Source organism: Borostomias antarcticus (genome assembly GCF_949987555.1).
Source record: "Borostomias antarcticus genome assembly, chromosome: 6".
Classification (NCBI taxonomy): Eukaryota; Metazoa; Chordata; class Actinopteri; order Stomiiformes; family Stomiidae; genus Borostomias; species Borostomias antarcticus.
Window position 1 is genome coordinate 22,525,343 of NC_140239.1, and position 14,006 is coordinate 22,539,348.

At 48.9% G+C, this 14,006-nt stretch overlaps 1 protein-coding gene across 1 annotated transcript in view; it reads left to right on the forward strand.

The window, feature by feature from the left end:
• arid1b (AT-rich interactive domain 1B) overlaps nucleotides 1-14,006 on the forward strand; it is a gene marked incomplete at both ends in the record, with an annotated part of 63,689 nt that overhangs the window by 19,977 nt on the left and 29,706 nt on the right. Inside the window, one exon of the mRNA XM_084439710.1 lies at nucleotides 98-208. Coding sequence (XP_084295836.1) covers nucleotides 98-208 — 111 coding nt within the window. The remainder of the gene's footprint in view (nucleotides 1-97; nucleotides 209-14,006) is intronic.

The following is a 14,006-nucleotide window of genomic DNA, read 5'->3' on the forward strand; positions in this document are numbered from 1 at the left end:
ATCTCTCTTGCTCTCTCTCTCACTCTCTCTCTCTCTCTCTCTCTCTCTCTCTCTCTCTCTCCACTCTTCCTTACCCCCATCCTTTCTCTCTACACAGGAGGTGCCACAGGAGGGCTATGGCAACAGGGGCCAGTCTGCCTTGACCCCTGGGAAGCCCAACCATGAGGAGGTGGGCCTCAACCAACAGGAGAGACCATCCAGTCTACCTGTGAGTTCACACACACGTACGCACACACACACACACGTACGCACACACACACACACACACACACACACACAAACACACACACCACACACACAGGCCTCACGGTCTACATCAGCAGCTCATTGCACATTTATTACAGTAGCAGGAGCGGCGTCCTTGCACTTGTCTTGTAGACATGACCTTTTACGTCCTTGCCAAAGTTTTAACAATACCACAGGAGCTTTCAGCCCAGCGGGCCCACCTCCAGAGCCTGAGTGTAAAACATCCCTCCCTCCCTGTCCGGCTGTCACTCATCATTACTGAGGAAGCGTGGGCCAAACTCTGCTACTTGGACCTGGAGTTCTCGTCATTCAGCATCAGTTTCTCTACCTCACCATCCTATCGCTCTTTCTCTCTCTCTCGCTCTCTCTCTCTCTCTGAGGGCTGCTTCTCCCTCCTTTTAAGGGGATGTTCCAACTCGGGCGTATAATGAATGCTTGTGTCATGGAGAGTTGGTGGAGAGAGGAAGGCTGGTTGCAGAAGGGCCTGCTAGCTCCTCTCTGCTCACAGCCTCTCTCCACTCCTCCTCCTCCCGCTGCATTCTGCTGTTCCTCAGCTGAGCTGGCGCCTCCCCATTGGAGCACAGGCTCGTCAGTCAGGGTGGGCCCACGCTCCTCTCAACCAATCAGAAGGCCTCCTCGCTCCGCACAAATTCATTTTGTTTCTGTGAGAGAGCTAGAGTTTTGGGAGCTGAATGTTCATTTCATAGCTTAATGACCATGTTTTACCAATATAGCTTTGTTTTGACTGCATAGCCTGGAGACTTGGCAGACAGCGCTATGTTTTGTTGGCTCTCGCGCTACTCAGCGTTGTAGACTATAATATTCTTTCCCTCTCCCTCACCTCTGCTTCTTAGCCAGTCCTGTGAGGAAGAAATCATTAAACCGGGTCAACTCTGGAGCAAGTGCAGGATATCTTTTGAGGCCAAGCGCAACATCCAAGATACATTTGGGGCCGGGAAGAGGGGGTTGAATTGCAACCCTGGATTCGATTTCTATGGGTAATATGAATTGATTAGGGTGGCGGGATCCTGCCTCGAGGTTTGAGAGCGCCCCAAACGGATACGTTTGCCCCTTGTCTCTGTAGGACTGTGATTACACCACCTGCTATTGAACCGGCTCCGCCAGATGTGACTGATTACTTGGGTATACAGTACGCCGTCTCTCATCATAGCAGTGCGGTTAGTGACGGCGTGTGAGTCATGCTCTGCACACCTGATATCCCCCCCCTCCCCTCATTGGGTTAGCCGAGGTGAACGCCTACGATGTGTGTACGGGCCTTCTGCCCCCCAGCCTTAGACAAGCTCTTATTTATGACACACGGTGGAGTCTCGTCTTAAAAGCACTTCACTGTCAGCAGCACAGAACAGTGACACAGGGAAGCCGCCACGGAATACAAAATCCCTCTGTCTTTTTTATTTGTCTTTTTTTCCGCCCTCAACTTCTTGAAGACGCCCACTTGCGGGCGGTGGTGCCCTATAACTTAGGTGTCTCTGCATGTACAGTACTGTGTATGTGTGTGCTGTGTGTAACTAACCACTATTTCCAATGCTGCTCCTGATTCCTCCACAGGGAAGTGTATAAACACCCTGTACCCAGAACCCCTTCCCCCCCAATGGAATAGTCCGCTCTTCTGTTCATTGTTGTTGTGAAGGCAATAGTGCCGGCTAGTTGCGTATCTCTCTGTCTCCCTATTTACAGAGAGCCATATAGGTCCGAACAAACAAATGGGTACAACGATAGTTGGAATTCAAAAGTGATGGTATTAAAACTCAAATAAGTCCCCGACAGACTGTCCTCATCTTTGATTTGGGTGCAATGTGGAGTGTTTTAAGTGAGTTTTCTTTGAATGCTAGCCAATTTGATTTGATTGCGCTATTATTAGCATGCTGTGAATGCCCAAATGAGGGACAGCATGGAATCAGCTGAAAATTATCTCCATCAATCAGCAATATTATGGGTAAGTTGTAAATTACGCTCAATGTCCAAAATCCCGAACTATCCCTTTAATCTCCAGCTGCCAGTCCACTTCCTGGTCCCAAACTGTGTTTGAAACCGGTCCCTATTCCCTATATGGTGCACTATTTTGTGCGTCCACCATTTTTTTTCTAGTGTTCAAGTTGTCAACGGTTAATTTCATTCACTATATAGTCCACTACAAAATATCCACAACACATGGCAATTTCTAGTGAACAGAAGATGTACCCTACAATTTCTCCACTATGTCACAATGCAGCGCTGTCATGTATTACTGAAGGAGAAATGTGAAGAAGAACATGGTAGCTATTGGTGGCTAAAGCAGTTAGCTAATGTTAGGATCATTCATGTAGCTGTTTGGCTGCTACTGCGAGTTTGAGTTTGCCTCCGTTTATGGCTGAGAAACAGAAGTTGAACCAACAGCATCAAAATAGCTACAGGAATGTTCATTGTAACGTTAGCTATGTGCTTTAGCCACTGACAGCTATTGTTGTGGAAGCTGCTGCTAGGGTCGTGAGCACCATAGTTGACAAAACCACACTTGCACATCATTAGAATTTCAACCATGTATTTGGGATTTAACATTCAAAACAGAACATGGAAATTGAATACTACCTGACATATAACCTGCTGCCATCTCGCTCGGTTTGTTTATATGATACTGGGCGCGGTTTGTTTACATGATACTGAACGCGTACTGCTTGCTTTGCGCCCATGATATCCAATGACGTTCAGTGTAGTGTCCGAAAACCATTTAATCGTTCCCTATATAGTTCACTATATGGGGAACACTACATGGTGAATAGGGAGTGAGTGAACGAGTGAATGGTTTCGATCACAGCTTCTGTCTTTCTTTCTCTCTCTCTCTCTCTCTCTCTCTCTCTCTCTCTCTCTCTCTCTCTCTCTCTGTCTCTCTCTCATCCTGCTGTAACTGCTCAAGCTGCCTTTCAAGTTTGGGCGCCATTGGTGTTGCCATGGTGACATGCTGAGAAACAGCCCCTTGAGAAAATATGCATAACGCCTTGATTGATGTACTAATCACATTATTCTACTTATGGAATTACTGTGATTTTTCATAAGCAGGGGTTTATATTTAAGCAATAAACCACGAGAGGCCGTGTGTTATAGTGATTTTATAACAGATAGGGGGCGTTGTTAGGCGTGACGCGAAACAGACGGCCTTGAGTGGTTTATTGCTTTTATACAACAACGGTCACTACAGCTATTAGTGTAAAATAGACACACAGCAATGTAAAATATTAACATTTATTCAAAACGAAGCATCATTCCCTCAATTCCGCTGAGCAAAATAGTTCTCCTAACAAAAGGGTTGCCAAGCAGCAACAACAACTACAATGCATTGGATCAAATGGGAGGCGCATTAATACTAAAAATGGAATGATATGCGGTCCCAGGTGTGTTACAAAGTATTTTAACACGGCTTCCAGACAATCAGAATCAAGAACCAGAACTAACCGTTGTATAATTTTGATTTTTGAAACATGCATGTGCGTGTATGCTGCTCATGTAGGCAGTGGAACATTGTGTACTAGACTACAGGACCAGTGATTCATCCAGCTAGTTTATTTTAGCTGATCATTTTTCAGCACCTCCTCTCACTGTTATTCTAAAGATTTGCAATGTTCTCATTCTCTGTGATTTGAGAACGGTTGGCGTTTTGGACACATGAAGAACACGATTAGTAATGAGCCGCACAACGGCAATTTAATTAACGCCTAAAAACTGTGCAAATGTCACAGCTTCTGTGCAGAAAGTGGCCTCCACTTTGAATTATTACTCTGGCTGTTTTCAAGTGTCGCACGTTTTTATTTGAAGAATCTCTGTGAAACGTGACATGATGTGAAACCGGGCGCGGGAGTTTCATCCTGGTTTTGGTTTTGAAGCGTAATCAAATCTGCCTCGTATGTGGCGGCGGGACCCGGCAGCGGGGTGAGCGGCGAGCGGCGAGCGCCTCCCTGGAACCGGGGGGAGGCAGCCAGGCTTTGAACAGCGCCCGTAAATCTTTTTGAATGAGCACGCCCCCTCTCCCCCCACCCCCAGAAGGCAGAGCGTGGGCTGATCTGACCCCTCTCTCATCCAGCCATGCCCACCCTGGAGACATGGCTCTCTTAAAACACGGCAAATGGAGATAAAGGGACTGCATGGGCTGGAAAATGGCTTTTAGAATATACGATAAAAGACAGCTCTGGAGATTTAGCCTTGTGCTTCAAAGCTTGGGGTGGAAGGGATAAAAAAATATTTCATGGTATTGACTTGTTACACCTCTGGAACGTGGGTGACAAATGAGCTTGCTAGAATTTTCTGGAATGTGTGCCAACTTCGATATGCATGTCGTGTTTATATGGGGTGTATGGTTATTGAGTTAAGTGTAACAATACACTCTGAAGATCTCCCTGTGATTCGGTCTGTGAGAACAGCCCATTGTTTATAATATTCTGTGGTTAAAGATCCTGAAATCCTTAATGGTTAAATCTGAGATGGTGATCTTTTGTACAATACCACACAGCAGATTTTCTGCAACACACTCCAAGGTGTAAGTACCACATATGTGTGTAGGGTTGTGTGTGTGCGCGTGTCTGTCTGTCTCTCCCCTGCGATTGAGGGGGGCACAAGCCCCCTTCATAGAGCCTCCACACACATTGCCCTCTTCCATTTCATTTCGGGCAGATTAAGGGACTGGCTTTACCCGAATGCTGTTACAGGCAGCCCTATAAGCTGGGAGTCTGGTGTCTTGCCTATTGCGGCAGAAAGGCCCTGGTTGCGTTGTAATCTTGCGTCCTGATGGCTGTGTTATTAGAACAGCTCCTACGCAGCTCTGGGCTTTCAGGACCAGCCATGTGATTGGCAGCAAGCGGGAGTGCTGGACACCCGCCAGGCCTTTGCCGTGTTTGCATGCTTGTGCGCGTGTGTGTGGGCTACTGCTGTTACTTTGGTGCTGTTCAACAGTCCCTGACTGCTGAGTAGTTCTCCTACCTCTCTCAATGCTCCCTCCGGCATATGATGAGATGACTTATGAAGCATTCACAAACAATCAAAGACATAGTTAGTTGATGTCGGTGCACACCTTTACAGGAGAACCAGTGGCCACAGTGGAATACGTGACACACACACACACACACACGCCTTTCAGAAAAGTAGAGCCACTGAGCCCACAGAGTTGCCTGCCTCATAACAAGAGTTACGACCGGCGATATTTAAGGCTGAAATACGGTCCGATGGAGGTGTCACTTGGGCGAGCCGCGGTCTGAGGAGAGTATGAAAGAGGCATAAATCTGGAACAACGACCATAAAACAGAACTCGTTTACAGGCTGCCAGCACGTGTAATTCTGGCTCGATGGCCGTGCCTATGCGGCCACTTAACACCAATCAGCCACTTAACACGATCAGCCACAACATTAAAACCACCTGCCGAATACTGTGTAGTTCCCACCCCGTTCCATCGAGGCGCGGACTCCATACCTCTGAAGATGCTCTCTGGTATCTGGCACCAAGACGTCAGGCAATGCCTTGAAATCTTTGTCATGTTCCTCAAACCGTTCCCCAACAATTTTTGCCGTGTGGCAGGGAGCTTTATCCTGATGAAAGAGGCCACTGCCATCAGGAAATACCAGTGCCATGTAGGGGTGTACTCGGCCTGCAACAATGTTTAGGTAGGTGATATCGTGTCAAGGTAACATCCACATGAAGGCCAGGACCCAAGGCTTCCCAGCAGGACCTTGCCCAGAGCATCACGCTGCCTCCACTGTCGGTGGCTCTAACGGTGTGGCTGATCGGTGTGTTTACGTTCGGTGCTTAACAGCTGGCGCTCTTCTCCCATATTTTATTTCGGAGAGGGACGACATCACCTTCCTTATTATGCTCCCGAACGCGGGATGAGGGATTCTGTGGTTTGTTCCTCGATTGGACACTGCCACTCGATTGAAGTTTAAAGGGAGGTTTTAGCAGGAGTTGGAGGAACAGCGCCTGGGTTTCATTGGCAGAGACTTAAGAGGACAGATGAATCTTACTCTCCTGTCTGTGTTGCCGTGCGGCTGTGTTTTATGGGCTCGCAGGCAGCAGTCAGTTAGTTAGTTATCCGACGGAGAGAGAGGGAGAGGGCCTGTCTCACTGAGTGACTGTATGCCGCAGGTCCTCTGACGGATAGTCTCAGCGCTAAGTGCATTTGCATTCTGTCAGCCCCCCCAGCCTGCATGTCATCAGCCTTCTTTATGTCCCTCAATAAAGCCCAGCCAGAGGACGTCCAGGATGTGAATATTAGTATTTATGAGCAGAAGACCCCACTCAATGTGGTCCAAAACCGCGTAGCAATCGGCTAAAATGTGAGCACACACAGATTACAGTTTGTTTTGATTTGGTTTCAAGCATCGCAGCCTGGACTGGGCAAGCGCTGTCATGAAAAATTAATTTAGGAAACCCCAGTTGCTGGCCACCAGAACCCAGTCCAGACCGTTCAATAAGAAATATAGTCGGCTTCTGTTCTGAGAAATCCGATTCATCCCCTGTGTTTCCCGTCTATTGTGTGTGGTATTGTGATAAAGCACGTTTCACCTTGGCCTGCAAGGTCCCCCTCTAGTCTCACTTTCGTCTCGCCTTTTGTTTCTTTCTGAAACCATCTTAAAGGAGAATGCTCGTTTTTGACAACCTGGACCTTTTACGGCATATTATAAGACGTTTGATTCACGAGATAACTTTGGTGTAATTCGGAGGCCTGTAGAAGAAATTTAAAATCAAGCGCGAGCGAAGTATATCCATGTAATGGCGGCGGACGGGGCACTGAGAATGCAGCTTCTAAAAAATCTATTTTCGACGCCTTTTCACATGCCTCTGTAATATGATCTTTAGAAACGTCTTTAGAAATGAAATAGCTTCCCCACTTGCTCCAGCACGCATGCGCACAGCGCGCAGACTGGCTATTCTCTGTTACGTCTGTAGGCTACACTCGCGGCTCACATTCTCTACTCTATGATCGGCTTGTTGGTGCCTGGAATATTGTGTGCAATATGCCTGAATATTTATCAGATTTTGAGGGTATAGAAGATGACTTGAGAATATGATGGACGCCGATCGTAGCGTAGAGAATGTGAGCCGCGAGTGTAGCCTACAGACGGAGAATAGCCAGTTTGCGCACTGTGCCCATGCATGCTGGAGCAAGTGGGGAAGCTATTTCGTTTCTTAAGACGTTTCTAAAGACGTTTCTAAAGATCATATTACAGAGGCATGTGAAAAACCACAACAAGCCCTCGCCCTCTATGTAAGCACAACTAGCGATTCATAAAGACAGATTGATGAAAACAACCGTTTCGCAACAGAAAATAGATTTTATAGAAGCTGCATTCTCAGTGCACTGTCCGCCGCCATTACATGGATATACTTGGCTCGCGCTGGATTTTAAATTTCTTCTACAGGCCTCCAAATTACACCAAAGTTATCTCGGTGAGTCAAAAGTCTTATAATATGCCGTAAATAAGGTCCAGGTTGTCAAAAACAAGCATTCTCCTTTAAAGGCCTCAATGCATATATGTACGTGAACAAATATCTCCACGACTCCACTGCAGTCTGAATGGATGTTTAAGAGCTATGTCCACTGAGGAGGCAGGTCAGCGACAAGTAATGGTTTGATTCTCTGCCCTAACCCTCATGGTCAGAGATATAATGTCTTTATTATATATAGATGTGGTCAGAGATATAACGTCAATTTATTTTATATTATAAGGCCTTGCCCTTGTGCCTTGTTCAACGATATTAGGCTAAGGCTATCCAAAGTTAGTTCTTGTTCATTTTGTATGTTATTAATTAGATCATTGTTTGTTGTTTTGTATTGTTTTGCAGTGTAATCCTTGTTTTTTGGATCCAGTTTCGCTTCCGTGTTGCTTCTGAAATCTGTTCAGAATTACACACAGGATCTTCATGAGTAATTCATGAAGATCCTGTGTGTAATTCTGTCATTCACATGTCTTTGTGAAATAATTTGAAATGTAAAAGTCAGAATCAGAATTCGTTTTATTGCCATACAGTTTTTCAACATACTACAAATTTGTTTTCACTCGTGGTGCATAACATGGAGACAACATTGGACAGGGTGCAGGGACGAGACAGGGCAGTGCAAAGGCAGGACAGTGCAAAGAGCAAGTACCGAATGCTAGCCTTTGGCACCACACTCGCTTTGCGAGTCCTTCGCGAGAGGAAGTAGTCTATTCTGTAGTCTCGCAATGCCAGACTTTGGAGGTCTCCACCACCAAAAGTCTGGAGACATCTCCATTGAAAATCGTCGCTAGAACAGCACTGAAAACCGACGCTACCAATCAGAGCCACTGCCTACACCTCCAATGGGAAGAAGGACCCGCCTTACTGGAAATGATGTCCTTCAAACAAACTGGAGTGGAGAATCAAAACAAAACATTCACCGCCCTAATAGGAAGGAACCCCATTTGGATTGGTTCTGCAATGCATTTTTTTTCCCAAATGTCTCTCAAATTGTTTCCACTCACTTTTAGCAACGAAACCTGGACGAATATCTTCAGTCTCTATTTGAGCGCAGCGTTTAGAGACTGACTCGTGACTCTAGCTATTCTGCAGTCTTTTCTCACTTTTCAAACGTTGCCAACTTTTCTGGCGTGCCTGCTTGTTATGGAGCAGCGGCAGCGTCACATCATAGAGATGTGTGTAATTGCAATCTAGCTCACATAACTTCTCTTCAAAAATTAAAATTCACCACCGTTGGTCGATTAGTAGCCTACTAATTCATCGCTGTTTCCTTTTTTTCATCTTGCAGAACGTCAGAAGATCTTCCACGATTTTTGTCTTGCACCGTGCGTATGTGTAAAATGGAGGCCTAGGGAGATGCGCACAAACGAATGCAGGATACGTGCCGCGGCCATGACGCACACTGTATACGTACTGTACTTAGCTTGAAGTAAATATAGGCCTTCAGACGAGAGACTGATCAGTCATCCTGACTGTAGGCCCGTCTCGTATGCAGGAAACGTCACGAGAGAGGTTTTAATCTCGGAGGGAGGTGTTCAGAGTGTGCTCTGAATGTGTGATGCTGTCTCGTCTCACCTGGCCCAGATACTGATCCAGGGAGGGGGGGGGGGCGGTAAAGAGGTACTGGGAATGGTAATGGTGACGAGAATCTCCCTTCTCTAATCTCATCAGTGCGGTATGAATCTCTCTCTCTCTCTCTTGGCTGTCAGTCACTCGCGCGCTTCACGTCGACACCCTCTTTCATACTTCCACTTTTAGAGCTGTGTTTCCGCCGCTGCCCCTGTGTGCCGTCAATCTCCCATCATGGGATTCCTGGCTCCTCCCTCCTCCCGCCCGCCCCCCACCCCTTCCTCTTCCCTCCCCCCTCCCACGCCGCCTCGGCCAACCAACCAACCAACCGCCCGCCGTCAACTCCTCCCGCGCGACTCCCCGGGTTTTCCGCAGCATCGGCAGCGCGGCGTTAACGAGCGCCGGGGTGTTTGCGCTGCGCCGTACGCCCTCTGCCCCTCCCCCGCCGCGGACCGCCACGTCCCTGACCCCCACGCCGCCGAACGATCCTTCTGTCGCCCGGCGCTGACTGACGGCTGTCAGGAGGCCACGGGATCCTCCATGGTAACACATGTTTATTCCTGGCCAGCTCCCCCATGGAGGAGGTTGACACGTGTCTGTCTAGCAGGGGGGGGGATCTGGCAGCTCTGCCTGAATGCCACGTTATTAACCTGCACTGTAATAGGCCCTGACTCGGCGGTTTGATCTGCCAGTGAAGGCTGTGCGTGCACACACACACAAACACACACACACACACGCATACACACACCCCTCCATCTCTCTGACAGGATGACAGGAGCTCCACGGGACAGAGAGCCAGGCTGATGGAGGAGCACCCAGAGGGGGGTGGCGATGTGTGTGTGTGTGTGTGTGCGCGTGTGTGTGTGTGCGCGTGTGCGCGTGTGTGTGTGCGTGTGTGCGCGTGTGTGTGTGCGTGTGTGTGTGTGTGCGGGTGTGCGTGCACGCGCGTCTGTCACGCATGTGAGGCATGTCAGAGCCAATCCGTGGTGCCCTTTATCTGTCAGAAAGCAGCGTGTGTGAGAGGGGAAGGGAGCACACGGACATGAGAGAATGGCCTACGCCACATGTGCTGTGCCCTCATATTACGCGTGTGTGTGCGCGCGTGTGTTTGTATGCGCCATATATAAATGCCTAGGAGATTTATGGGTGGGGGGCGGGGGGCGCCGTTTCTTCAGATGCTCCACTTGTGTCCAGTTGAACAATGGCGACGAGGACTACTGTTTGTAACCGAGATGGCATTTTAGTTCCGGCGTTGCAATTTGCATTTCCCTCCGGTATCTCCCTGTGCGTGCGGAACAGTGTGCCGCCCCGGATGTCAAGAACGGGAAGACCAGCCAGGGCCCAACTTTGCCCAGGGGAAATCCTGCATCCGTGCGCTTTTGTTGCCATTAATATCCACTAAAGGCTAGCAGTGACAGGCCGGTTTCTTCCACAGTAAATGAACAGTGACTTCCATCGTTGTGTCTCGTCGGGAGCTGGTGGTATGACCGTTTATGAGGTCTTTTTCAATGGGGGGAAGCTTTGAATCTTTTAAGTCAGTCTTGCGTCGAGGGTTTCATCCCTTATTTAGCTGCGAGCTTCGCAAGCCTCTGGCGTGTGGGAAATTGTAGTTCTATGCCCCACTCGGTACGTGCACACCCGTGAGTTAAGAGTTGTCTGTATTTGAAAGGGCTAAGCGCCTTCCAGAGTTTTTTTTTTTCCAACTCATCATGCTGTATTAAAGGGAATTTCAAATGTACTCCCCCCACTCTTGTTTATTTAATCAGAGAGTCCTTTTAAAGGGAGATAAAATAAACATGTGGTCAGCCTGCTGGAGGTAATTGGCTCTTTTTTCCCCCCGCGGCCTAACGAGGTTTAAGATGTGTGTGAGAGAGACAGAGGGAGAGAGGGGGGCAGGCTGGCGAGGAGGCTGGAGGATCCCCGTCGTAGTGCGGCCGGTCTTGGGTCTGATGTTTGCCTGGCTACAGACACACGTTAGCTAATGCAGCACAGGCACAAAGCTGATGGAGGCTGTCTCCCGCTGAGCCAGGCTCCCAACTACCTTTCAGCCGCTCATTATAGAGACAGATCTACACCTGTGTGTGTGTGTGTGTGTGTGTGTGTGTGTGTCTGTGTCTGTGTCTGTGTCTGTCTGTGTCTGTGTCTGTGTGTGTGTGTGTGTGTGTGTGTGTGTGTGTGTGTGTGTGTGTGTGTGTGAGAGAGAGAGAGGGGGGGAATTTGATGCAGTTAGAGGTAGGGATGTAACTGTAACCGGTATAATGATAAAACTATCATTAAAACAGTGTTTGATTTCCACGCTTGTAAAAACCCACCGTAAATATTGTCCAGCATCAACCACAGTTGGCAACACTCTCCAAGACACATTATTTTGAAATGCAAACAAAAAGTGCATAGTGCTGCTATGTTTTGTGCTGCTCATTTTATTTGTGGTTTTCAATATAAAACTTGGTGAAATTATTTCAGTGTGTGTATCCGTAGCACATTTTATAATACCGCGATAATACTGATAACCGTGATAAATTTGGTCACTATAATTGTGATATGACATTTTCATACCGTTACATCTCTAGTTGGAGGAGTAGTATGTGCAAACCTTTGAGGTTAACACGTATGCACACACACACCAGCTTTGTCTCAGTCCCAGGAAGGCGTTGTTTCTTTGTGGTTTTATTTACCCCACTGTCTGTTTCCAGAGACCTTTTTGCAAAAATGATCGGTATTTGAATGACAGAAAAAATGGAAGTGACTGACTAGTGTTTACTTCAGGGACAGGAGAAGACGAGGGCTCTGCTCAAAGAGCCAGCCAGCATGAGGCAGAGAGGGAGGAGAGCGAGAGATGGAGGGAGCGCAGAGCGGAGAACGTGAGGAATGAGATGATTAAAAGGCCTAGTGGGGGATGAGAGCCCAGAACTCGTTTCTGAGGCGGAGAACGCACCGCAATGAATAAACCAGCAACACAAGGGGGAGGCTGCTGCTGAGTTTTAAAGATTGCAGTGGAGGAGAGAGGCTGCAAAAAAAAAAAAAAGTGATGCCTTTGCCTCCTCTCTCTCTTTTACCCTCCCTCCCTTTCTCTCTCTCTCTCTCTCTCTCTCTCTCACTCTCTCTCGATCTCTGGTGGTTTTCATTACATCCTCTAAAACAACCAGCCTCCCCTCTCTCCCTCCTCCCTGCGTTCTCTTTGTTCTGGCTGCTGTTCCCTTACCCCTTACAAATAAGCACGCACGCTCACAAGCCTGTCCCTCTGTTCTCTTTCCTCATTTCCCTCCTCCGTGTTTCTGTCTTCTCTTTGGTCTCTCTCTCTCTCTGTGAGTCTCTCTCTCTCTGTCTCTCTCTCTGTATGTCTCTTTCTCTCCGTATGTCTCTCTCTCTCTCTCTCTCTCTGTCTCTCTCTCCATATGTCTCTCTCTCTCTCTCTGTCTCTCTCTGTCTCTCTCTCTCTGCATGTGCTCCAGTCCTCTGTGTCTCTCTCTCTCTGTCTCTCTCTCTCTCCCTTGTGACCATGCTTTCATACTGGGCCCGTGGTGTTTGAGTGAGTGGAGGGGGGAGAGCGACGGTCCAACTGACCGCCTGCCTTCCTGAGAGAGCACAGCTGACCGCCTGCCTTCCTGAGAGAGCACAGCTGACCGCCTGCCTTCCTGAGAGAGCACAGCTGACCGCCTGCCTTCCTGAGAGAGCACAGCTGACCGCCTGCCTTCCTGAGAGAGCACAGCTGCAGCGACGCTAGAGCTGCTGCCTCCCTGTCCTCTCCTCCTGAGCCGAGACACACACACACACACACACCTCTCTCGCACGCACACACACACACAGACACACAAAGCATTCTAATTTACTCGCAGGCCGGTGATTGTGCCTGTACCGTTCCTCTCGCTCCTCCTCTCCTCCTTCTCCCTCGCTCCTTTGATTCAGCGCTCTCTCTCTCCTCTCTCTCTCTCTCCTCTCTCTCTCTCCTCTCTCTCTCTCTCTCCGTGCGCTGCGGCTCACTCTCCATAATTAGAATGCGCACAAGAGGGATGGAAAATGAAGGAGAGGAGGGGAGGAGGAGGGGAGAGAGGAGAGGAGAGAGGAGAGGAGGAGGGGAGACTAAAGCAGAGCGAGGGGCTGGGGGTGTGCGCTGCTGAGGCAGACAGAACGGGGCCTGGTTGGCTGAGCTGTTGGCAAGGGGCGGAGGGGGGGGATGGGCTGCCGGGCTCCCATTGGCTGGCCGGGGCCTAGGGGCAGAGGGGATGGAAGCTCCGGCGCAGTGCCTCTCCCCTCCCCTCTCCTCTTCTCTCCTCCTCTCCTCTCCTCTGTTTTGCTCTGCTCTGCTCTCGGGGCTTCTTTCAGGAGCCAGGCTCAGCTCATCAACAGCTCATCAAACCCACCACAGCTCTGAGATGCAAGCGCAAGGCTGTCTGTTATTTGTGCGTGCCTGTGTGTGTGTGTGTGCGTGTGTGTGTGTGTGTGTGTGCGTGCCTGTGTGTGTGTGTGTGTGTGCGCGCGCAGGATGAGAGGCAGAGACTCCCTCCCTATCACTATTTCATGCGTTTCCATATCACCAGCACTCGCCGAAACATAAGAAGAAACGCGTGGTTGTTAGTCAAGGTAGCTCTAATGCAGCGCTAGAAACCTGCTATTGATTTGCAGTATTCTTAGTGATTAACCCAGAAGAGAGTGGGCCCGCGTCTGGCGCCCTCAGGCTCGCCGTCATCCGCCGATATAACGGGCCTCACCG